General features: G+C 40.6%; 2 protein-coding genes across 4 annotated transcripts; one reads left to right on the top strand and one right to left on the bottom strand.

Annotated features, from left to right (window-relative positions):
• Nucleotides 1-8460: 8460 nt before the first annotated feature.
• p3h4 (prolyl 3-hydroxylase family member 4 (inactive)) lies at nt 8461-14537 on the bottom strand. The gene is made up of 7 exons (XM_017454777.3): nt 13945-14537; nt 10778-10927; nt 10393-10564; nt 9981-10109; nt 9595-9740; nt 9129-9212; nt 8461-8849 (listed from the first exon to the last, which is right to left on the bottom strand). The coding sequence occupies exons 1-7, from the start codon at nt 14386-14388 to the stop codon at nt 8709-8711; spliced, it is 1266 nt and encodes a 421-aa protein (XP_017310266.1). The 5' UTR covers nt 14389-14537; the 3' UTR covers nt 8461-8708.
• Nucleotides 14538-16027: 1490 nt separating this feature from the next.
• Nucleotides 16028-26757, top strand: fkbp10a (FKBP prolyl isomerase 10a). 3 transcript variants are annotated; one of them, XM_053675295.1, is made up of 10 exons: nt 16028-16120; nt 18714-18862; nt 19329-19539; nt 19617-19762; nt 22111-22300; nt 23552-23697; nt 23818-24007; nt 24217-24359; nt 24609-24772; nt 26400-26757. In XM_053675295.1, the coding sequence occupies exons 2-10, from the start codon at nt 18727-18729 to the stop codon at nt 26577-26579; spliced, it is 1506 nt and encodes a 501-aa protein (XP_053531270.1). In that variant the 5' UTR covers nt 16028-16120; nt 18714-18726; the 3' UTR covers nt 26580-26757. The 3 variants fall into 3 exon arrangements, with proteins under 3 accessions (XP_053531270.1, XP_053531268.1, XP_053531269.1); XM_053675293.1 differs by lacking the exon at nt 16028-16120 and adding an exon at nt 16201-17465; XM_053675294.1 differs by lacking the exon at nt 16028-16120 and adding an exon at nt 16208-17465 and having other exon boundaries at nt 19350-19539.
• Nucleotides 26758-26892: the final 135 nt, after the last annotated feature.

The raw sequence follows: 26892 nt of genomic DNA, 5'->3' as shown, positions 1-26892 counted from the left end.
AACAAAATCACTAGCCTCAAAACAGCCACACAGGCCCGCTTAAGCTTAGGGCCCGGCGCATCTCCCGCGTTACACTGCGACGGGCTGGGAGACAGGCCTAGCAGACACATAGCGACAAAGAGAAAATCTCAATGGACACTGACGGCACGGAGAAAATTCCTCATTATCGGGGACTCCAATCTGTCCAGGATGCCACCTTTTAAGAACCCCGACCTACAGATAGAGAGCTATCCGGGGGCCAAATTTGCACATATAAAACAGATGCTTGACAAAAACACAGTCTCTACTGACACAGAACACGTCATTTTTTCGTTGGGCATAAATGGCAGAACCAATAACGTCAACGAAACGGCCATCAAGGGGCTTCAAGGGCTATTGAGAACGGCCAAAGAAAAATTCCCTCGGGCGGAAATCTGGGTGCCGGTGGTGAATTTTTCTCCTGAGCTCCCGCCCAACGAACAAATACATCTCGATACCCTTAACGCCTACATCACGAGAAACCTCAGACACATTCCGGCCCTTCCCAGCTCGGAATTTCAAACCAAAGGTGACCGTATTCATTGGACGGCGGACACGGCCGGTAGCATGCTCCAGCACTGGCTGCAGTATTTAAATTAAATCTCCCCATAAGCCTGCATAAACAGGAGGGGAATAGAAATGTCATCGTCCTATCAAAAAAATTCCACATCACTCCCTGTCAACTTAGCCTCCTTAATAAAGGCCTAACATTTATCCCATCGGGCACAACGGGCATGAAGCGACAGGTGATACAAACACGATTCGACCTACAGCAATACCACAGAAGACTAAAATTAGCGGCCTATTTCCATAATGACACACAAAAAGAACCACCTCCGTTCACACCTAAATCTGATTGGACCCCGCCGACAGATAAACTACCCGCAGAACTTCTCAATCTATTTGAGACGGACCTAAAACTTTTTAAAAATCATTTCAGGCCACCCCGAGAAGAACCGAACCTCACTCCGGGGGAGATTGATGCTCTCAGGGAACTGCAGAGTAACAAACAGATCATTCTAAAACCGGCAGACAAAGGGAGTGCCATAGTCATTATGGATCGGGAACAATATTTATGGGAGGGGTACAAACAATTAAATGACCCTAAATATTATAGGAAATTGAAAGAACCGATATACCTAGACACCGTACCGATGGTAAAAGAAATAACACAAAGTCTTTACACAAAAAAATACATTAACGCGAAACAAAAATCCTACCTACTGGGGAATTTAGAACCGAGGAGCAGGAGGTTTTACATGCTCCCGAAAATACATAAGGACCGAGCGAAATGGAGCAGGCCCTATGAAATTCCCCCAGGAAGACCCATAGTTTCAGACTGTGGTAGCGAGACCTACTACACGGCCGAATTCCTTGATTATTATCTAAATCCCCTTTCCATGGGCCACCCCAGTTACATTAAGGATACGTACGATTTTGTACACAAGGTGAAAGGACTAAAAATCCCGCCGAAAGCCATCCTTTTCACCATGGACATAGATAGCCTTTACACAAATATCGACATCAGAGAGGGAATTCAGGCGATAAAAAACATACTTAAAAAACACCCGGACGCCTCTAGGCCTGACGAGGAACTCATCCGTCTTTTAGACATTAATCTAAACAGAAATGACTTTGAGTTCAACGGGGAATTTTTCCTACAAATTAAAGGCACGGCGATGGGCAAGAAGTTCGCCCCGGCCTACGCCAACATCTTCATGGCAGAGTGGGAGGCTTCGGCTTTGGCCGAATGCCACAGGAGGCCCCTGCACTACTTCAGATATCTGGATGATATCTGGGGAGTGTGGACCCACTCTGAGGATGAGTTCAGGGATTTCGAGGCCTCTTTAAATAACCACAATCCGTCCATTACACTTAAATCCACTATTAGTTTTGAGTCGGTGGACTTTCTAGACACCACTACGTACAAAGGCCCTGACTTTAATTCGTCACACAAACTGGACATTAAAGTCTTCTTCAAGGAGACCGACACGCATGCCCTATTGCATAAAAGGAGCTTCCACCCCAGACACACCTATTCCGGCCTAGTCAAGTCGCAACTCCTCAGGTTCAGCCGCATATGCACCCAGGAACGAGACTTCAGAGAAGCGACACGAATCCTCTTCGGAGCACTCAAACAGCGAGGATACAGCAGGTCGTTCCTCAGAAAAATCTTGAAATCGTACCTGACCAAAGGGACGCAGACGGAGGGCACCGTCGTGCCCTTTGTCCTGACGTACTCGTCCGCCGCGGTGAAACTGACCAGGGGGGTTAGGTCCAACTTCCAAAACCTGTTGGGACAGACACAGATTTTCAAAAACCACAAGGTTATTGCAGCGTTCCGGAAGAACAAAAATCTGCATGACTATTTGATCAGAGCTAAAGTTCGGGCCCTCCACGATGCTAAACCCAAGCATCACGGGCAATATCTTTTCCAAAGAGAATACGTCCTAAACAGAAGCACGAAGGAAGTCTTCCCTACTCACCGATCGGGCACCGTACACACTAAAAATGCGGTGTACCTAATCACCTGCAAAAAGTGTTGCACACAATACGTGGGTGAGACGGGAAACACCATTCTGGTCAGAATGACCCAACACAAACACAACATCCTGAAAGGAAAAGAAAAGAATACCTACCTGGTCCAACACTTTCTGGAGCACGGATGGGACTCATTCAGCGTCACGGTCCTGCAGGCCAACCCGTTGTGGTCTGTGCTCCAGAGAAAAAGAGCAGAAAAGATCTGGATTAGGAAATTAGGTACTATACATCCCCAAGGCCTTAATGTGAAGTGAATCCATTCGAGCAAACGACATAGATGGCCTGTGCACACGGGTTAGCGCCCACCCTCCTAAAAGCACTAACCCTAACCCTAACCTTAACCTCAACCCTAAAACCTAACCCTAACCTTAACCCTAAAACCTAACCCTAACCCTAAAACCTAACCCTAATCCTAACCCTAAAACCTAACCCTAAACCTAACCCTAACCTTAACCCTAATACCTAACCCTAACCTTAACCTTAACCCTAAAACCTAACCTTAACCCTAAAACCTAACCCTAACCCTAAAACCTAACCCTAACCTTAACCTTAACCCTAAAACCTAACCTTAACCCTAAAACCTAAAACCTAACCCTAACCCTAAAACCTAACCCTAACCTTAAAAACCTAACCTTAACCCTAAAACCTAACCTTAACCCTAAAACCTAAAACCTAACCCTAACCCTAAAACCTAACCCTAACCTTAACCTTAACCCTAAAACCTAACCTTAACCCTAAAACCTAAAACCTAACCCTAACCCTAAAACCTAACCCTAACCTTAACCTTAACCCTAAAACCTAACCTTAACCCTAAAACCTAAAACCTAACCCTAACCCTAAAACCTAACCCTAAAACCTAACCTTAACCCTAAAACCTAACCCTAACCCTAAAACCTAACCCTAACCTTAACCTTAACCCTAAAACCTAACCCTAACCTTAACCCTAACCCTAAAACCTAACCCTAACCTTAACCCTAAAACCTAACCCTAACCTTAACCTTAACCCTAAAACCTAACCCTAACCCCCTAACCCTAACCGCTAACCCTAACCCCAACCCTAAAACCTAACCCTAACCTTAACCTTAACCCTAAAACCTAACCCTAACCTTAACCCTAACCCTAAAACCTAACCCTAACCTTAACCCTAAAACCTAACCCTAACCTTAACCTTAACCCTAAAACCTAACCCTAACCCCCTAACCCTAACCGCTAACCCTAACCCCAACCCTAACCCCCTAACCCTAACCCCGAACCCCTAACCCTAACCCCCTAACCTTAACCCTAAACCTAACCCTTGAACCCCATCGCTGACCCTAACCCCAACCCTAACCAAAACCTTGGACCCCCACTACTGACCCTACTCTTGAACCCTATGCCTGACCACAACCTAAACCCTAAACCCAACCTTTCTGCACCCCATTATTGACCCTAACCCCAACCCAAACCATAACCTTGGAATCCCACTACTGACCCTAACCCTAACCTTGGAACCCCATGCCTGAACCCAACCCTAAGCCTAACAATCTGCTCGTTTTCGAATCTTATTCCTGAGCCTAAGCCTCACTCTAACCCTGAATAGTCTGTCCTTTTGATCAGAAGAGGATAGACATATAGGCCATTTAAAAACCAAATAACCCATTTTTTGATAAATACACAGATCAGTCCTCATACACAAAAAACAGAATAAAACACTGAGAATATTAAAAAAGACAAAAGAGAAGGAAGATGGAGATGTGCCAGTGCACATTTAACCTAAAACAGGGGACTTTAAATAAATAAATAATTCAAAAACCTAACCCCTAACCCTAACCCTAACCCCCCTAACCCTAACCCCTAACCCTAACCCCTAACCCTAACCCCTAACCCTAACCGCTAACCCCTAACCCTAACCCCCTAACCCCTTTTTAGATCTGGCAAAGGCCTTTGATACGGTCGCTCATGAGGCCATCATTGATGAAGCGAAGGCCAGTGGCACCCATCGTCCTTACTGAACTATCTCGAACATCTATACAGACATTCGACTGTGTACTTGGATGGGACCTTAACAAAGTGTGAAAGAGGTGTTCGACAAGGAGATCCTCTGTCCCCGGTTCTGGTCATATTAGCTATAGACAGAGCCGTGAGGGTGGCACTCCCAGAAATAGGAGTTGATCTGGGCAGGTGCAGGGTCGACGCACTTGCATATGCGGACGACCTGGTTCTTTCTGCGGAGCACCCAGAAAGGCTCCAAGAAAAATTGGATGGGCTGGAGGAGGCTTTAAGACCGAGAGGAATGACTATTAACATCAAAAAGTCAGTTGGCCTTACCATCGCAAGAGACGGCAAGAGAAAGTGTGTGGTTCTGGTCCCATGGAGGCTAAGGACAAAGGGTGGAGTAATTGCACCAATGGGAGTAGAATCTGTACAGAGCTACTTGGGTTTGAAGTTCACCTGGAAGCGGAAGGTGACCCCCAAGCACACTGGGAGGTTGGAGATGATGTTGAGAGAAGTATCAGAAGCTCCCCTGAAGCCGTATCAAAGGCTGGAAATCTTAAAGATTTTCCTCTTGCCCAAAATAACTCATGAGCTGGTGTTGGGGAATGCACATAGAAACACAATGAAGAGAATGGACACTTTAATAAGATCTAGTATCCGGAGATGGCTGAGGCTACCAAATGACACCCCGGTGGCATATTTACATGCCAGGGTTCAAGATGGTGGTCTGGGGATTCCCTGCATTAGCTCATCAGTCCCTCTAGTCCAGAAAACAAGATTCCAGAAGCTTTTAACAAGCAAGAGCATATATTGCGCGTCCGTTGTCAACCAGAAATCATTTAAGAAAATCGAGCGAATTATAAACATCCCTTGCAGGGTGGCTGGAATGGTTATAACAACAAGGGATGAAGCCCGATATGTGTGGGCTTCACAGTTGCATGACGCTGTCGATGGCAGAGAGCTTACAGTTGGTAAGATCGACAAGGCAAGCCACCTCTGGCTACAGAAACCAATGAGAGTCTTCCCCCGTTTACATCTTAGGGGAATTCAGCTGAGAAGCGGAGTTCTGCCCACGAAGGCACTAGGGTCTCGCGGTAGACCTGACAAGGCAGATGATATCAAATGCCGGGGGGCCTGTGCTATGCAGGAGACATTAAATCATGTTCTCCAAGTATGTGAGGTCACGCACCAGGCCCGCTGTGCCCGCCATAACAGAGTGATGCAGTTGGCAGAAAAAATGCTTAGGAAGGTCAAGCGGAGTATATGGACAGAGCCTGTGATTGCAAGTGCACACTCATACGTCATGCCTGACTTGGTGATGGAGGAACCACTAAAGTTGACGGTATTGGATGTTTCGGTGGTGGCTGGACGCCATATGATGGAGACATGGAACCTTAAGGTTGAGAAATATGGGTCTTTAAGTAACATCGAGGCCATAAAAAGATGGAGAGAGACGGAGAAGGAGATAATACAACTCCCACTGATCTTTTCAAACAGAGGCCTTTTGTATGAGCCCTCAGGGGCCGGTCTTCATCGAATGGGGTTAACTGAGAGGGATCTGAGTTACCTTTGTCTGTCAGTAATAAATGGGTCAATCCATTGCTACGATTGTTACATGATAGGGACGAGATGAGTATCATATATATATTTAAAAAAAATTATCCGAGTCTGTCATAGAGAAAGATCAATCGCCTTTATGAGCCGCCAAAAGCGGAGATACCTGATATTTGCATAACCATTAGTGCCCGGTTGGCTCCCTCAGGAAGACAAAATCAACCTGATAACAAGTGTTAAAATATTAAAATATTTTCATTCATTTTGGATTTTTTTTAATCACAACATAATTCCCATAGTTCCATTTGTGTTACTCCCGAGTTTTGATGACTTTATTATTCTAAAATGCAGAGAAAGAAAAAAATAATGAGTGTGTCTAAAGTTTTGACATGTACTTCATGTCTAAAACAGTTTTTATTTGTGCTTATCTGATGGCTAATATGTAGGCACAGTTTAGTGTGGCAATTGAACTGGTGGCTTATAGCAAGTTGCCACAGTATTTGGACCGTGATCACTTATACTTTACTTTAATACCGCGCGATGTGTGCAGCAACACAAGGGGTTTAAATAACCAGTCACCCTTCTCTTAATTACCGACAGCTGGCAACACTTGACACAGTCTTAGCGTCCATGTGCGTTTCAATCACGTGCACGTGCGCGCTCTGAAGCTGCTCGTGCATGTTGCGCCACAGCCGGCGAGATCGTGACAGAACCTGTTTGACTTGTTCTGTTTACATTTGTAAATTTATAAGGGAAACAATTGATAAAGTCTTTCATATGGAAAAATGGGTTGTTATTTATTTGGTTGAACTTGCTAATGTAATTTAGGAAAATAAACCACATTAAGTTAAGTGAATTAGAATTTTTGTACAGACAACTTGAAAAAGTTAAGTTCACCTTACTTTTATAACAGTATTTCAACTGAACTTCAGAAGTCTGCATTACTTGAAAAGAGTAGTTGGGTCAATTATTTAATTATTAATCAATTATTTAATTATGTCAACAAAACTTTTTAAGGTGAAACTACTTATTATTTTAAGTAAATACAACTTAACTGAGTCAAAGCAAAAAGACAACTCAATAAGTTAAGATGCAATTTTTTTTAAACAGTGTAGACATTTACACACTTTGTTTTCCTGCTCAGCATGATAATATCTTAAATTTATATAGCGCTTTTCGAGGCACTCAAATTGCTTTATATAGAATGAGGGGAAATCTCCTCAACCACCACCATTATCCACTTGAGATAACGAGATGTTACTGTTTAATTTTCAACCCCTTTACTGATTAAAATAAATAAATAAATAAAAATTGGTGTATACCCACTTTTCCCTCACACTGACTGGGAGTTACCGCTTAGCAGAATTGAGAGACTGTCAGCCAATAAGACACTATTGTTTCCTTGTATTTTCCTGTAAACCTTGTCTCGCTGGTTACCTCCGTTCACTTAAGATATAAAGTTACAACACTGCAGTCTTCTTGTACTGACGTTCATCTACATAGTAAAAAACTTCTCCAAGTGGAGAATTATTCGGGCTAAAGAAAAAATCCTCAGAGCTACAGCCGCAAATGGCCAAGCCAGGTTACACCCCAGGCAGCTGCGCAAAACATGATTTAAAAAAATGCATTTTACTTAATATTGTTTTCTTAGCAATAAATTTGTAATGCAAATAATGTCATTTTATTGACAATAGTAACTAATCAAGTTATATAAACTTAAAATATAATGCGTTACATCAGTGGTACTCATTTTTCAGCATGAGGCCCCCTAGAGTAGTCTTTTGGTGCGCCCCTAGAGTAGTCTTTTTTTTTTCATGCTAGGCTCCTCTGTATTAACTTTCTCAGTTAAGAGACTACATCCTCTATTTAAAAACTTATCCATTTTAAATAGTCTTTACGTTTTACCAGCATGTGGCTAACAGTACATTAGTATATCAACCGCTTGGTTTGTGTCTTAGTGTACTGTGTATAATTAATTTAATTTATTAATATTTCTAATTTTTATGCATAATCATAGTTCAAAGGTTGCCAATCCTGACTTACACACAGGTAAAAGTAAAAAAAAAAAAAAAAAAAAAAAGGCTTCTAGAATTTATATGCAGCCCCCCCAGTGCCATCTGGAGGCCCTAATTTTGAGAACTACTGCGATAGATTCTTGTGCTATTAGGATAAAGAACCTTTATATACTTTACTTTGTAATGCATTATACCCAACTCTGTTTATGACACTTGATGGCAAGACAGTGAATCAGTGAGTCTGTGAGACACTCTTCAACACTGGAGTTGCCTAACGTGTTACTCTGGGGGAAACATTTACATGTTTAAGCCAGAATGGAAAATGAACATGAATAAAAAATCAATGTTCTACATTAAAACCTATTTATGTGTTATTTATTTATGTATCACAATAATCCTGCAGCAGAGTTAAATAACAATAACAACAAAATCATCAACGGGTCACCAATTGCTCTCTGCCAGTCCTAACAGATCTTCAGCCATGTGTGTGTGCGTATGTGTGTTTTCACAGGAGAAGAAGGAATACTTCCTGCCTTCAGCAGTCAGTGTAGTTCATCATTACACGTGCACACACACACAACTGATGTAGTCCATTGTATGCGTGTTTCATTCTGCTTCTCCAGTGTCTCCTTTAGTTTTGGGTTCCTGCCACCACTCAGCAAGGAACGACTCTTCATAATCACCAACTCCATCAAACTCTTCATCAGGAGAAGAAAGAGCAGGAGATTCCTCTGGACTCACAACATCCTACACATACACACACACACAGTTGGACAAGTAGAGACACAGTCACTTTGAGCACTGTAGTGAATCTGTTCTCTTACAGTAAAGTTCAGCTGCTCTATCATGTCTGTGTTTAAACAGTGGACCTTAACTGTAATGCTAAACATTAACGCTAACTAAATGTGCAAATTTGCTGTGAGCAGTTACGAATGAAGGAAGATTTTTAAAAACATGGTTTTCAAATGTTTAACTGGATCCGTACACACACACACACACACACACACACACACACACACACACTACCTCGTCATCTGTTTGTAAATAGTTGCGTGCAAATTTCAACAATTCTTTTTGCTTCATTGTCTGATTAAAGTAACGAAGAGCTTCCTGTAAACACAAAGCAAAAATTTACATCATAAACACCCACAGACAATGGTGTACTGTTACACTGTCAGATCAAAACTGTAATAATTTACTTTAAAATGTTAATCCAGGGCTCCTTGGTGGCACAAGAGAAAAGCATTGTTATCTAAATGTAATAATACTAATCTCTGTCTGTGTTTGTGTTTGTGTGAGTGTGTGTGTGTGTGTGTGTGTGTGTGAGAGAGAGAGAGAGACATCAAAAACAATGTTCTTGAAAAGTTTCAAGGTTTATTTATAAAATATTTCCAAACACTGCTCATCACTCTAAGGACACTATCTACACTGTAAAAGCATGGTGGTGGTAGCATCATGTTGAGCATTACTTTTTGTGTACGTGTGTACTCACAGGGCGGGGTTTAAACTCCTCCTCACTCAGACTCCACTGGTTTCTGTGAAATTTGTAATATGCAACATTTTGCTGCATCACCTGATCATCAGGATCAAAGAGCAGATAACTAAGTGCACACGGAGCAGCCTTAATGACATCATTCACTGTAACACACACAGTAATTTTATTAAACTGAACTGTTTATGCTTGATAATACAGAAATTCACATCACACCACTCTGTTTGTTTGTAAAGGTGTAAGAATTTTGTGTGTGTGTGTGTGTGTGTGTGTGTGTGTGTGTGAGAGAGAGAACATGTTTAAAATGGTGAATGTGTACTGGTGTGTATGGGGGCGTAACTGTATAACGGTGTGTGAGAGTGTGTGTGCGTAATATTGTTACTTACATTTATAATATGCAAACTGCATGTAGTGGTAAATGGTGGCAACAAATTTTTCCACAAAAAATCCACCAACATTGGGAGTTAAATTCTCTTCACACCTCATCTTACACCTCATCACCTCCATAAAGAACCCTGCAGAGAGAGAGAGAGAGAGAGAGAGAAAGACAAAGACAGAGTGTGAGACAAACATTATGAATGTTTCTGCTAAGAAAACACCTACTTTTGGAACTACTGAAAATGTTCCAAAGCCCCTCCTCCAGAGAAACACTGACCCTGCTCCTCACCACAACCATACCCCCTCAGAGTGTGTGTGTGTGTGTGTGTGTGTGTGTGTGTGTGTGTGTGTGTGTCTCTGTGTGCATGTATGCATGTGTGTATCTCTGTGTGCATGTATGCATGTGTGTATGTCACTAACCTGCGAGTGTATGGTAAAAGTCTTTGACCTCCTGCACCTCATATGATCCCTCACATGCTGAAACACACTCATCATATACACGTAAATACTCCACACACACTTCCTCCATCATGCTCACCGACCTGCTGAAGTCCCCTGCATTATATAGCAGCACTGCCTTCAGGAAGAGTGTCTGACACAGAGACAAACAGAAATAAACAGTGACATTATTGCATACTTTTTCTTTCTTTGCTATTTTCATTTACAAAAAAAACAATAATTTTAATGCTTTGTACTATAACTGCTGTAACAGTCATGCTAATAAAGAAATAGACAGGACTAAACAGGACAGCAATAAATACAGGAGATGTGTGTGTGCGCGTGCGTGTGCGCGTGCGTGTGTTACCTCATGTTTTTTCTCCTCCTGGTCCATTAAATACTCTTCAATATCAAACAGACTTTTGTAAAAGTTCATGTTCTTGGAGATTAGCGGGTCCCCTGGGTTACGCTGGAGATAAGTGTGTGCTGCTGATATAGCTTTCTCCAGATTATTCATCTACACACACACACACACACACACACACACACACACACACACAGATGAATGAAGTGCAGATGAACCCATAAAGATGATATAAATGAAAATAAAGTTTATGGATAGACATAATTGCTAAAGTACAGTTAGCGTAACCTTCTCTGTCCTGAACATGTTGGAAAACCGTCGCCACTCAGTGTCTTGCTCAGTTGGGAAAAATTCACACCTTTAATATCTGTATACCGTGTTGATATTTCTGTAAAGCTGCTTTGAGACAATGTCTATTGTAAAAAGCGCTATACAAATAAAATTGAATTGAATTGAAAAACTTAAAGTTACAGCTTTAATTTACATTGGTACAAAGAACTAACACTAAGACTAATTCCATAAATGTTAAATAAACCAGGGCTGCAACAACTAATCGATAAAATCAATAATTCAAATAATGGATGGACAGCGAATGTCATTATGGATTAGTTGGGTCTGTGACGCCACTGTGGATACCCCCACCACCGGCGTTATCAAGGTCACTTGATAAAAACCGTGTGAAAAACAGAGGAGGAAACAGAGTGAGCTGCTGCTGAGGGACAAGTGCAGAATCCGGCTTATCCAAAACGTGAGAATGTTTTATAGACACTGAAACAGACGCGTGTGCAGTTTAACGTGTTCCAGACGTGTTTTCTTCAGCACAGAAGTTTATGTTTATATCCTTATCTGTAAATGTTAGAAATTCACGCCGGTATTTCTATTTTATATAAAGTCTCGTCCTGACAGCTCCACTGAATGAGCGTGAGTCCACGCCTGTGCGCCGCAATCACACAATAACGCTGACTAAAATATTAATTCTGATCAAACATGTAGTTTGATGCTATATTTATTGATATTTATAAACTTAACTAAGTGTGTGTTTATGAGAGAGTAATTGTAATGGGGTTAGAACATGTAATTGTATATAGATGTAAGAAGTGTGGTACATTTACCGAATAAATGAACATGTTAGTGTGTTCAGACGAGTGAATGTGTGTTACTGCAGAACATTCGACCTCTTACCACTTAACACTTAGGCTCTGCTTTAATTTTTACTCTTTAGCATCTTTAATGTAGTGATTTAACGTCTGCTTTAAAACATGTGGACAATCAGCTGTTTTTTTGTTTTCAAAATATAATATAATACTGGCCTAGCATGCATAATACAGCATTTGTTTTTGGTCATTTTTGCAGATGTGTGTGTCTGGGTATCGTTTTGACAACACTGTCGTCTGTACGCAAAACTTTTTAAAAATGCAAAGGAAAAACTTTTCATTTGTAGTACATTATTTTCATGTAAATGTACTCTCAGGCACAGAATCTCAGCATCTCTCTCGCTCATGTGTGTGCAAATTTTATATTATGTATATTAAATACAGTGCCCTCCACTAATATTGGCACCCTTGGTAAATATATGCAAATATTTAACCATGGGCATGAGGTACTTTTCCATATGGCTACTTCTCTGTGTGCTCCAAAGCCACCTCTGGCGTTTATTGTCAAAACGCTCTATTTTGGTTTTATCTGACCATAGAACTCGATCCCATTTTCCAGTAGTGTTTGGCAAACTGAATACGCTCGAGTTTGTTTTTGGATGAGAGTAGAGGCTTTTTTCGTTTTTTGTATAGAAATGTAAATAATAGTAAGCTGCTATATTAATTTGTATTTAAAGCCTACCATATAGCGGGAGTTTTTATATTAATACACAAATTACATAATCTTATATGGTGTTGTCTGTTAGTTTGGCGCGGGTTTGTTTGAGCACGGCAAAATCCAGTCAGGCAAATTCTACAATTTCACTTCGGGTTCTGCCGCTTTGATGGATCTTGTTGGGAAACCAAATGTTACATCAGCGATCTGGGAACATTTTGGATTTGTGCCTAACGAGAGAGAGAAACGTGCAACTGTTTCACTGCATGTCTTTATTATCCACTTCTTCTCCTTCTTCCCATGCATGTAATCACAATACTGTTTTTTATATTCAGGTTTTTAGTTAATTTAAGCCTATACAATTAATAATAATAATAATAATAATAATAATAATAATAATGTACTACAGTGGTGGTAAAAAGCTGCCACCATCACAGCCCTTTTCCTAGTAGAATTTTTTTTTTTATATCAATGGGAATATACTTCAAATATATTTCTCACATGAAATTACAGGGGTGCGAATAATTGTTGCACACCTATATTTAACAACGATTTATTTTTTGATCAACCTGTTTTGTTTGCAATTGTTTGATATCCATGATAGCAAATTATTTGTGTGATTTTTTTTAAACAAAAGATCAAAAGGTTAAACAATAAAGACCTTTTATTTTCATAGTCTACTTTGCTCATATTTACCAAGGGGGCCAATATTAGTGGAGGGCACTGTAATCCCCTAACCCTGAGTTTGTTCAACTATCTTCATGGTACAGCCTCCCGATATACTTGTACTTGGGCAGAATTTGAGTTTTACACACCAGCTCTAAAAAAAAATTGTGGCGTAATGCAGTGTTACTTGCTCTGTATTTCACTTCTTTTTTCTCTCCACAGCTGAATTGAAGTTTTGTGTTAAAAAATGAATGATTCAGCCTCACACTGAGGTGAGACTTCTGCACAAGGGGGAGGTATTGTATGCGTGTGTGTGTGTGTGTGTGTGTGTCTTAATGGTGGTGTAGATGTGGACGTGGCATTAAAACGCACCACTCACTCCCGCCCTACAGAGTGCGCACCGAGGGGTTTGAGACGTTACTTTTCACCTACACGGTCGCGTGCGATTTTGGATAGGGGGCAGGACATTGTAGTTCTGTATATAACTAACTATGATAAGAAATCATAGTTAGTTATATACCCACGCGCAGATTTTCACTGATGTGTTTCTCTCAACCAGAAATTGTGTATTGTCATATTTCATAAATGGTCATGTAAAAAAATATCGAATACATATTAACACTCGCCCCTCCCGCTTTCCGCTTCGTTTAACGTCACTTCCGCCTGGTTTTCTGCATTTGTGGTGTGTGTGTTACCTGATAATAAGCGAATTGTAAATACCGGTACGGCGTCCTCGTGCTAAAGGCCTCCAGAGTTTCGGGGTTCGGGTATTGTTTAGAAAATACAGGCATTTCCGATTTACACTTTTTCACGCACGCCGCATGCGTGAGGATGTGTCTGAAGATTTGCAGGCTTGTATCCATGTCGGTGTCGTGCAGGTTGTCCCGGGTGCACGCGCGGCTACAGTGCGCCTCGCTCTCCTTCAGTAATCGATGGAGGCGCAGGCTAAGTTCCAAGTACCGCGCGCTCTCCACCCACTCCCGCGCGCCGTACCGCTCCAGCGCGAAACCGTACGCCGAGTCCAGCGGCATCAGATCCGCTTGCGGGAAATTCTCCGCACTGTAGTGCTCATACTGACATCGAACCGCGGGCACGAGCACAGCGGCGCACAGAAGCACGCACACATAAACATTAGCCATATTCAGTCACGCCTTTGTAACCGTTAAACCACTCCGTGCTCCTTTTTATCCACAGCGCGAGAGCAGATACATGTCTAACTGCACGTAGCTTTAGTTGGCTTGAGTGTGTCGGGGGAGTGGAAAACTTAGAAAAGGTAATTGTAAAAGTTTTGGGGTGCAAGGTCTTGTCTGGGTCCTAAAGCCCGAACATCTCTGCTGAATACGCGGGGCAGAACGAGACAGAAGCACAGAAACTAACTTCTTATTTTATGTGGATTCTACCCAGAAAGGGAGGCAGAAAGTTTTTTTTGTGTGTGTGTTTTGAACAGCACTATCAAGCTGTTTTAGTCTGAATTAAATAATGTGAAATATAATGCAATAACACAGTAACGGGACAAAACCCGAGTTTAATGCCCATATAAATGAAGTAACAGTTCAATTCTTACTATCCCGTTATATTACTACTGACATGTTTTAACAAGAATATAAAGATAAATAACAAATGACATACTTAGTATTGTTTTCTGCTACAAAAAGTCCAACTGTAACATTATGGAAAATATATATTTGTTTGCATTCAAACAAATATGAAGTATTTCAGTGAGAAATATACTTTTTTGGCAGCTAACTCGAGCCACGGAATGTTACGACGGTTTGTTTATATCGCCATGGTACACGCACTTGTGTGTGTATGTGAGAGAGATCACGTGCACTGACCAAACGGCACTTTTTATTGCATAAGTAACTTTTATCGGTAAAAGGTCACATAGATGTAAACAGGTAGGAGACAGCAAATATGGCAAACCTTTTTTTAATGCACATTTATCGATAACAGAACTGTGCAAAATATGGATAGAAACTTGCCAAATGATAACAAGAACTGAACATCCATTCTCTTCTCTCTTCCAGAATACTCTTCTTCAGCATTTACACTGGTTTTCAAAAAGGCTTTCTGTGCTATAGCGTCACCTATCTTGCCTTTTTGTGCAGCAGCAGCATCTCTGGGCACGTGATCTAAAGCTCAAATCTAATTGGTCGGCCTGTTTCATCGCAGAGCGGCAGGGGAAAAAAAATCGACATTCTGGACAAAAAAAAGCATTGCTTTGTTGTGCCGTGAATGATTACACTGGTGTGAACAGCTCAATAGGGATGTTTGCTTCTCTTCCAGTAAGTAATATATACATACAGTAAAAATCCCTAGTTTTGAATTAACACCCAGAGTGTTCATTTGAGTCCTATGGACTTATATAAACATTGTAGGGTGTAAATTCAACACTCTGGGTGTTAAATCAACACTGGTGATTTTGCTGTATATATATATATATATATATATATATATATATATATATATATATATATATATGAGAGAGAGAGAGAAAACATTACAAATATTTGCCCCTCATTGCCTGGAGCCCCAGTGCACTTGCCCAATCCCATATATGGATAATCCGTATCCATAACCCTAACTCTACACACTGCACAGAAAAGTTTACACTAGTTGCTGATCATCGTCTCTCATTGCGGCTGCTTAAAGTGGCAAGTCCTAGTGTGAGGTGGCTCATTGCCTGTTACCAATGTGTTAGGAAATTGCTCCTTTCATAAACTGCCATTATTATTATTTTTTTTAAATCACTTGTAGTCTGCTATTGGATAGGAGAGACTGAGCCACCTGACATGCATGTCCCTGGAATGTGTCATGGTTGAAGATATGGATTAACAATATTTTGCCTCTCAGGAAAAAGAGCATCTAATGGTAAGATGGTCTTAAACATGTGTCAACATCAAGGTCCCTTGCCAAAAACAGCCCGCTGCCTCATTTCATTCGGCCCATGTGAATTATAAAAAATAAAATCTTGAAATAGACAGTGGTACACTATCTAGCATTCACAGCAGATCCACACCTGCACCGATAGCTAATGTTCAGTATGAATTACTGTACAACGCTGTTTCATCTCACAGTGATGAAACTTGAAATTAACAACTATCTGCTTTGTGTCATGTAAGTCATACCCTCATTTAAAACATGCTTTAAATGCACTTTTATAATCAATGCTTGTGATGCTATAAACAGTATTGCTTTGAATTTGTGTGTTTAATAGACCCGTTTTAACAGTTCCATAAGTAGTAGCATTTCAAAATACCTGGTGAGATAGTGAACAATGGCAGCAACTACAGCTCTCAATCACAGCAGCGTCTTTAAATGCATAAATAATTAAAGTAAATATTTAAACTTGGTTGGTGTAGCCTATATGTTTATAATACATCTACCTCTGTCTGTGTGTGTGTGTGCCTGAAATTTAGCCTTTTTAGTAACATAGGGTACCAAGATGGATTAGAGGAGTATGTGTGTTAACAAAGCTAATCTGGTAGACTGACAACTCTGTGTCACATTATGTTGCATTACGACGCAGCTAAATTTTCACCCGCGCTACCCTGCATAATCAAAATGAGTTAGAAGAGAGAGCACAGAGCGTGCTTTGGGACCTTGGGGAGGTTTTCCAGCTGTGATGATCTCTTCCCTTTAATTCACGTTTGTTGGGTTCGTGGGGCAGATGTGCTGTTACTAGTTACTCGTACAGTTACTGAGATTGTACAGAAACTTTTTCACTGCTGCTGTCTCACTGCAGGCTGGAGATACGTCTGAGCGCGCTCTCTCTCTCTCTCTCTCTGTCTCTCTCTCTCACACACACACACACTCTGCAACACGTCTGCAAAAGGAGGCGGAACCGAGACAGTGAAGTTTGTTCGGGATTTTTCTTTCGTTTGGCGAAATTAGTGACAGGTCCGGTACCGTCTTGGAAAAAATTGTCTGAGTGAGTGAGTTTATGTATGTGTGTGTGTGTGTGTGTGTGTGAGAGAGAGAGAGAGAGAGAGAGAGAGAGAGAGAGAGAGAGAGAGAGAAAAATGGATGTAAAAGTGGCGCTGTTTGTGCTGTGTGCGTACTGCGCATGCGCGATCTGTAACACGGGTCCCAATGAGGAGCTGATAATTGATCGATATTCATTACCGACCCGCTGTGGCAGAGAGGTTCAGGTCGGTGATTATGTACGGTACCATTACACCGGATCGTTTCCGGACGGGAGGATCATCGAGTCCAGGTGAGTGGAGGTTATTAATACCGGGTTAGTGTGGTTTGTACCAGGTTTATCACAGCAGTGCATATTATAATCTGTTGTTCTCATACAGATTTTTCTGAGATTTAACAATTAAACTGTAAGACAACCTGTTTCTATCTAACATTTAATATTACTGTAAACAAAGATACATTTCTCACTGTATTGCTGCATCATTCACTTTCTTACACTGCATTATTGCATCATTCACTTTCTTATGCCATATTACTGCATTATTTGATTTCTCAGGCTACATTACTACATTATTTGCATGTGCATATATTTGGTTTGAAAATGTGGGTGGGGTTGGAAGTGTGAATGGGTATGCTTCCCAAATATTTTTTTAATTAAATTAAAATAAATTACATAATTTCCGTCTGCTTATCGATCTTTCTATCATCCACAAGCATTTATGATCAAATGATTGTTTCATTAAAAGAAACTACACAAGGCATAACAGTCCAAATGAATGCACACTGTAACTGATTCAAACTGTCTTATCTCAGTTCCCTTTTGTGTTTTTCATGTTTCATGGACAGGATATTAAGACTCAGCTGAGGTCAGAGAAGTGTCCAGTATGGGCAATAAGTACATTTGCAAATGACTTTGTTCTTTTGACACCATCTGACATGCAATCGAAAAATTTCAAAGTATTAGGCAGCTAGGATGAAAATCAGCACCTCTAAGTCTGGGGCCATGATTCTGTCCCAGACATAAATGGGATGCTCTGTTCAAGTCAATGTCCTGATCATCACCATTGGACACAAGCTGTGTGTAGTGACGAGTACAGGTGGGGGAAATTAGGTTTCTCTGCAGGGTTGCTGGGCTTACTCTCCATGAGAAGGTGAGGATCTTGACAGGAAAACCTCAGACTAGAGCTGCTGCTCTTTCAAATCGAGCCGAGCCAGTTGAGGTGGATTGGGCACCTTACAAAGGCGCCCCCTTTTCGGTAGAGCTATATCAGTTTGTCAGGCATGTCCTGTTGAATGGAAACCCTGGGGAAGACCTAGGTACTGCTCAAGAGATTATATCTCACAGTTGGCTTTTGGACATCTGGGGATTCACTGGGAGGAGCTTGAATCTGTGGTGCAGAGTAGAGAAGTCTGGACTGAATTTTCAGCCTGCTGAAACCTCAACATACACTGGGATAAGAAGGATAATGTATGAATAAATTAATGAGTGTTCTAAGATGTCTCTTTTTGCATTCTGTCCTCCTTTCTGTTTGTCTCTAAGTGAGCATAAGGGCATGGCATTTGTTGGACTGGTGGGTGTGGACAGTAAGGTGATTCCAGGCTTGGACAGAGGAGTGATGGGGATGTGTGTGAATGAGAGGAGGAAGATCACCATTCCCCCTCACCTTGGATATGGAATCTCTGGAGCTGGTAAACTCAAACACAATAACTCCTTAATTATATCTCAGTGTCAGGGGTATAGCTTAACTCCTATTATGTTGGAGGGAAAAAAAATTACATCCATTATGATATGGGTCAAAATGACTTCCACAGTTTAAATACACACACAAACAGCAACGAACAGCTTAAAACACTAAATCTTTATTATGGCTTGTCTGAGACGAGCCATAAGAAGAACTATTTGCATACAAGTTCATGACACTAAATGAGGAAAGTCAAAAAAAAAAAGTTTCAAAAGAGAAAAAGAAAGATTAAACAGTATTTCAGACATCTCAAATGTGGAAATGGGTCAAATTGACCCATAACATAATAGGAGGGTTAAGTAGACTGTATTTCTTCCTATGATGGATTTCAGGAGGAATTAACATTAAAACAACATTATTCTGAGTTCTGGACTCTACTTTATGACTTATTAATAATAAATAACATTGTCTAGCTCTCTGTCTCAATGTCTCAGGTACAGTGATTCCTTCAGATGCAACTCTGGTGTTTGATGTCGTGTTGTTGGACGTGTGGAATAAGGATGATGGTGTGGACACTCGACTGCTCTTTAAGCCAATGTCCTGTCGCCGCTCAGTGCAGCATGGTGATTTTGTGCGATATCTGTATAATGGCTCATTGATTAATGGCACAAACTTCGAGTCCAGGTATGAAAGCTACATTACTGAATTACGTTATAATGAACTAATAAAGAGCTGTTACATTGGTTTATTCTCTCTCACAGTTATGGACAATATGTCACATATGACACATACGTGGATGAAGATCACCTGATCAGCGGCATGGTGCAGGGGCTAATGGGAATGTGTGTGGGAGAGAAACGCACCATCATCATCCCACCATTTCTAGCCTATGGGGAGAAAGGATATGGTACATCCACACCCACACCCACACACACACACACACACACAGTCATACCTTAGTGTAGGTGTGGGTGGTTTGAGGCCACTGAAGGAAGGTTCTTAAAATAAAAAGTACCAAAAGAAAACCTTTGGTTGAGCACAGATAACACTTCTGGCCAAAGATGTTTTATAGGTGGGAAACAAAAACCTTATTTTTAGTTTTGGAAAAAATATAATAATAATCATAATAATCATAATAATAATAATATTGTTAGTACTATAATAATAATAATAATAATAATAATAATAATAATAATAATGTTAGTACTATAATAATAATAATAATAATAATAATAATAATAATATGTTTAACATTTCTTCATGTTAAAAATGTTCTTTTGTTTCTTTTTGGTAGTTTTTATTTTCCCACGCTGCGTCCCCACAATGGAAGGCATGTTACCGTTTCCATTCTTGCCCAGTAGGGGAAATTAGGCGCTTTATGATTGTTAAATTATTAGAGGAGCTTACTGATGTTGCAGGCCCAGTAATATTGAGGAACATTGGGTAACACAATGCCACCTTTGATCTTAGGAAGGTGAAGAACAGTTTACTTGATGTAAGCCAGCCTGCCACCCCTATAAGAAAGAGTCCACAATTCGATTTAAAGTAGAAAAAAAAAATTATTAATAAAGAGTGGTATGTCTTAAATATATAAAACTTTGGGTTAAATGACCATTTTGATCAGATTAACGCAACCCATTAGGGACACAGGGAGTCTAGACCATCTAGTAAGGTCCGATGTGCATTTATGCAGTAGCACTAGGAAATTTTTTGTGACTTAGCTATACATACACTGATCAGCCATAACATTAAAACCACCTGCCTAATATTGTGTAGGTCCCCCTTGTCGCCAAAACAGCTCTGACCTGACCTTTTGAAAAGTTCAGAAAAATACTCTGCTCTCATGGATATCAAACAATTACAAACAAAACAGTTTTATCCAAAAAAAAAACTTTGTTAAATATAGGTGTGCAACAATTATTGGCATCATTTTAGTCAATACTTTCTGCTTCCTCCCTTTGCCAAGATAACAGCTCTGAGTCTTCTCCTATAATGCCTGATGAGGTTGGAGAATACATGGCAAGGGATCTGAGAGCATTCCTAAATAGAGAATCTCTCCAGATCCTTCTAATTTCGAGGTCCACGCTGGTGGACTCTCCTCTTCGGTTCACCTCACAAGTTGTTTATGGGGTTCAGGTCAGGGAACTGGAATATGGTCATGGCAGTACTTTCTGACCCCAAGATGCAACTAACTTCTGCAATTCTCCAGCTATGATCCTTGGTGATTTTTTGGTCACTTAAACTGTCCTCTTCAGTGTGTTGAGATGATATAGACACAAGTCCAATTCCAGGTTAATTCAGAACATTTCCAGTTGACTTGGAACTTCTTAATTATTGCCATGATGGTGGAAATGGGCATTTTCAATGCTTGTGCTATTCATCTAGTTCCAGTCCACTGCAAAACTTCAGACACAACACCTGAGCGCACTCATGATTATTAATGGGGACTTCAACCATGTCCCCCTCTCTAAAACCCTTAGAAACTTCACACAATATGTCAAATGTAAAACAACGGAGAATAAAATCTTGGACCAGCTCTATGCCAATGTGAAGGGGACATTAAATTTTTTATGACATAATTTGTAACTGTAACAGAATTTTTTTTTTTTAAGTAACTCTCCCAACACTACCTATGTGTTACCTCATATTTATACCCCTGTGAAACAGGAAGTCATAGTTGAACAATTTCCTGTTCCAAGTCACCCAGGTGTAGAAAAAAAGTAAAATATCAAATATAGTTTTCTCATATGAATTCATAAGGGTACCAGTAACTGTTGCACACCTATATTTAACAAAGATTTTTTTTATAAACCTGTGTTGTGTTTGTAATTGTTTGATATCCATGAGAGCAGAGTGAATTTTTTCGAACACAATATCAAAAGGTGCCAATATTAGTTGAGGGCACTGTATTACTTTTACTGTTACTTAAGTAATTATTTTAAGTATTTTTACTTGTAATTGAGTAACATTTTTGGCTGCTCTACCCACCCCTGAGTACTAGTCTAGTTCCCTTGTTCACAAGGTCTGATTGTTATTATACCTGCCTGCTTTGTTTGTTAAATAATTTTTTGCCTTGTTTTTTAATATTGCTTTGGATATGCTTTCAGCTCATATTCCTGCATCCAGGTTCAGATAGTAGGTGTTTTTTGTTTTTGCTCAGGTTTACAGGTTGTGTGCTCGTTCAGGTGTAAAGGTGCTGGCTCATGTGATAGTGGAATTTGATACAAGTATGCATGTGTGTGTGTGTGTGTTCAGGCGTGAAGGTGCCGGCTCATGCAACGGTGGTGTTTGATGTGCTGCTCATTGATGTGTTTAATGTGAAGGATGATGTTCAGGTGGAGGTTCTCCATGTTCCTCAGCCCTGCAGAAGAAAATCAAAGAAAGGAGACTTTATACGTTATCACTACAATGGAACATTCCAGGACGGAACACTGTTCGACTCCAGGTAAGTAATCCCTCATCACACAGTTCCAGGGTTCTACAGCCAGAGAGGATTTGGATAATCCTGTCTGGCTGTGGATTGTCCACACAATTGCAGAGCAGCAAGAGGGTTAATATGGTGTAGGTTTAGTGCAATGTGTGGTTTAGTGCAGTGTGGATTTTAGTGCGGTGTGGGGGGTTAGTGCCATGTTGGGTTAGTGGAGTGTGGGGTTTAGTGCATTTTGAAATGAAATGTGCAATGTGAGTTCAATGCATTATGGGGTTTAATTGTTTGCATGGCTTAGAGCAGTGAGGAGTTTTCTGCCCTGTGTGATTTAGTGCATTGCGGAGTTTAGTTTGGTGCAGTCTAAAGTGTGGTGTGCGTTTTGTAGTTTAATGCATTGTGTGCTTTAGTGCAGTTGTGACGTGCATGGTTTGGTGCATTGTGTTTTTGTACAGTGTATAGTTTAGTGGAGTGCAGTGAAGTACATAGTTTAACGCATTGTAGGGTTTCGTGCAGTGTGGAGTTTAGTTCCTTGTAGAGTGGAGTACAGTGCAGTTTGTGATTTAATACAGTGGTGTTTAGTGCAGTCTGGGGTTTAGTATAGTGTGGGGTTTCGTGCAGTGTGGGGTTTTTGTGCATTATGGGGTTTAGCGTAATGATGTTGTGGAGTGCAGTTCAGTTCGTAGTTTATTGCATTGTAGGGTTTAGTGTGGTGTGGGGTTTCATTTAATGTGGTGTGGCATTTAATGCCATGTGGGGTTTAGTAAGGTGTGGAGTTATTGACCTGTGGGAAGAAAGTCAGACTCTTGAGTGTCTTGTCAACAGCACATATGATGATGTTGGAGCTCTGCATAAACACATGGTCATGGGTATTCAGGATGTGCATAAGAGGGTTTAGCACACATCCCCAACGTGCAACTGTATTACCTTCCTTAATAGTAAGGAGGTACTGGAACTCACCCTGACCACCTGATGGCAAACTTACAAAAAAGTCAAACATCCAGCTGCACTCTGAGGGATTTAAATCCAAGCTTAAGTTTAGTGTTCAGTCTGGTGTTGAACTGTAATCTTCAAGCACATTTCTCACTTACAAGTTTTTCTTGTGTAGTGGAGATCTACAGATGATCTGTAAAAATAAAATGGTGCAAATTAGGTTCTGTAATGAGCCTTTCAGTTGGCTGTGAATTACACCATCAAAACTGCTGTATGAATACAGTTGTACTTCTTGTTGCCTGAACCCACCCCGACACCACCCCTCCCACACACACTCAGCTACCAGCGCAAAAGTACATACAATACCTTTGTGGGTTTGGGTCATGTGATCGCTGGAGTGGATAAAGCCTTGCAAGGAGTGTGTGTGGGAGAGAAGAGACACATCATCGTTCCTCCACACCTCGCCTATGGAGAGAATGGGACAGGTGAGACATACACACACCCACCCCCCCCCCCCGACCCCCCCCCCCACATACACACACACACACACACACCTTATTTCTTCATCGTGTGTGTGTGTGTGTGTGTGTGTGTGTTATTTTCAGGTGACCTTATTCCAGGTTCAGCTGTGTTGATCTTTGACCTCCACATCATTGACTTCCACAATCCAAAAGACTCAGTGGAAGTTCAAATTACCCACAAACCCCTGCAGTGTAACAGCACCAGCACCAATGATGACCTTGTCATCTACCACTACAATTGCTCTCTGCTAGACGGAACACGACTTTACTCCTCGTAAGTGCACTATACACACACTGCACCCCCCCTTCCAACTCCTAAACACACACACACACACACACATGCACACTCTGCTTACACCCATATTCCTCAAACACTGGCGTGCAATCTTTAGTATGTGTTCAAAATGCTGACTAGTTGAGGCATGATGCTAAAAGCAGCATTGAAATTATTTAAATTAACAGCAGTAACAATGCTCTCAACAGTAATGACTTGGGCAGACCTGCACAGGCAATGCTGGGTCAAGCAGAGGTCATCGAGGGGCTGGATCAAGGCTTGAAAGGCATGTGTGTTGGTGAGAAGAGGGAGGTGATTGTGCCCCCCCACTTTGGACATGGACAAAATGAAGGTTAAATAATTTATCACTGAAATAAAAGTTAAAACATCATCAGAAAACATAGAAATGTTACACTTCTGAGTAAATGTTTTTAAATCCCCTTTAATTCCCAAACTATCTGTCTTTTACCTGCACCTCTCAGCTCGTCCTCTGTTTCTGAGCTGGTCCTCTGTCTGTCAGCTGCCCCTCTGAGATTAAGCAGTGTTAACATTGGAATTGTGTGTTAGTACACTTTGTTTTAATTATGTGTTTTTTTTACAGGTTTAGTGGTTCCAGCAGATGCTGTGTTAATTTTTGAACTGGAGTTGTTGGATTTGCGAAAAGGCGTTCCTCAGGGCTTCCTATTTGTCTGGTTGGAGGAGATTCCTGATCCTCTGTTCAGCTTCATGGACCTTAACCAGGATGGAGAAGTTCCACTGGAGGAGGTGTGGCATATTATTGTGTTTCTGTGTTATTTTATTATTTTTTTAGTTGCTTGTCTATTGCTCTGTTTTTATTAGAATTCCATAGTTTGAGAACATACAGTGCCGCTATAATATTTCAAACCCTTTATAATTTTCTGTATTTCTGCATAAATTTGACCTAAAATTTGATCAGATCTTTACAGAGCTAGATAATGCAGTCAAACAAATGATGCAAAAAGATATTTTTTACATTTATTTATTGAGCAAAATGATCCAACATTAACATAGCTTTGTCAGAAAAAGTATTTGAGCCTCTAGGAGTACGAGTTAATTTAAAGGGGTAATTAAAGTCAGGTGTTTCAACTAAGGGGATGGCAATGAGGCATGAGTTTAGCAGGCCCCCCCATGTTTGAGAAAAACTTGGGTCTTCACTATCAAAGTCTGGTCTTCACCACACAAGTTTATGGAAGTGTGCCATGCCTCAATCATCAGAGATTCATGAGGACTTCAGAAAAAGGGTTATTAATGTTACCAAGCTGGAAAAGGCACAAAACCATTTCTAAAGAGTTTGGCCTTCACCAATCCACTGTGAGGCAGTTATACAAATGGAGGAAATTCAGCATCACTGATACTTTCCCAAGACATGGTTATCCAGCAAAAATCACTCCAAGGGCATGGTGAATAATATTACAGGAAGTCACAAAGAAACCCAGGGTAATATCTAAGGACCTAGAGGTCACTCTTGCATTGAGTAATGTCAATGTTCATGAGTCCACCATCAGTCAAGCACTGAACAGGTACTGTGTGCAAGGCAGTATAGCAAGGGGGCCACTACTTTCCAAAAAGAACACTGCTGCCCATCTGTAGTTTGCTCAAGACCATGTGGATAAGCCTATTAGAAGAATGTTCTGTGGATAAATGAATCTGAAGTACAACTTTTTGTTTAAACAGTTACTGAAAGCAAAGGTTCACATACTTTTTCTGATAAAGATTTAACATTGATAATTTTTCTCAATAGATAAATATAAAAAACTATGTTTTTATGTGTTTTGTTTACTTATGTTATTTTTAGTTTGTCTCTCTAGTTGAGGACTTACATGAAGATATGGTCATATTTAATATATATGGTCATATATCAAATTTATGCAATACAGAAATACAAAAAATTGTAAAGGGCTCTGGCAGAACTATATCTAAATAAGCAGCATCACAAAGACTAAGAAGTAATCAATATAAGTCCAAGACAAAGTTCTGGAGAAATATCAGTCAGGGTTTTAGGGGTTTACAATGTAAAGCATGGTGGTTATATAGAATTACTTTCTTGGAAACTTCTCTGAGTACACACCTCTTTACATGGGCTGACAGGTACTGGTTGCACCAGAACTAATTTAGGGGTGTCACAGCAACATGGGTTAATACATATGCAATCACAATGTTCACATGTTTTATTTGTAAATAAGTTTGCTATAAATTATACTGTATTTTGAACTATATTGATCTTTTGCTAATTCAATATTATGCTTTGTGTAGATTTATGACAAAAAAAAATTTAAGCACATGTCCGTTCCAAGTTGTAAAATGTCACTAATAGAAGGGCGGTTAATACTTACACTCAGTGCTGTAATTTATCCTCTTTGTCCCTCTCCAGTTCACAGCATTCATCAGGCTGCAGGTGTCAATGAGCAAAGGTCGTCTCCACCCTGCAATGGATGCTGATGTAATCATCAGAGAGATGTTCACCAGCCAGGATCAGAACGCTGATGGGAGCATCACAGTGGATGAGCTGAGACTTCAGACAGACAAGACAACAGGACACGATGAGCTATGAGAAAGAAACATGCGGGATATCATCAGTAAAGTGATGCCATCAGTAAAGGCACATTGCATTGTGGGAACAATCTGCCATTTTTGTTGTAAATAGATCTCTTTGAGCTGTGTTCTACTTGAGTCCAAAAGTTACATCAATATTTGAGTAATTATTAAAGTTCCTCATTGTCATATCTCAATCCGGCCAGGACTCAGTTTCCCAAGAAGCAACACTCACCTCCCATGCACGCATGCGCTCACCATCCCCCGAGTTCTAATCTCCCACACCTGTCACTAATCTCCCACACCTGTCACTAATCTCACACACACACTCT

This window comes from Ictalurus punctatus, chromosome 24 (assembly GCF_001660625.3).
Source record: "Ictalurus punctatus breed USDA103 chromosome 24, Coco_2.0, whole genome shotgun sequence".
In the NCBI taxonomy this organism is placed as follows: Eukaryota; Metazoa; Chordata; class Actinopteri; order Siluriformes; family Ictaluridae; genus Ictalurus; species Ictalurus punctatus.
Note: the sequence above shows the minus strand (reverse complement) of the source record. Positions and strands in the feature narration are given on the sequence as shown.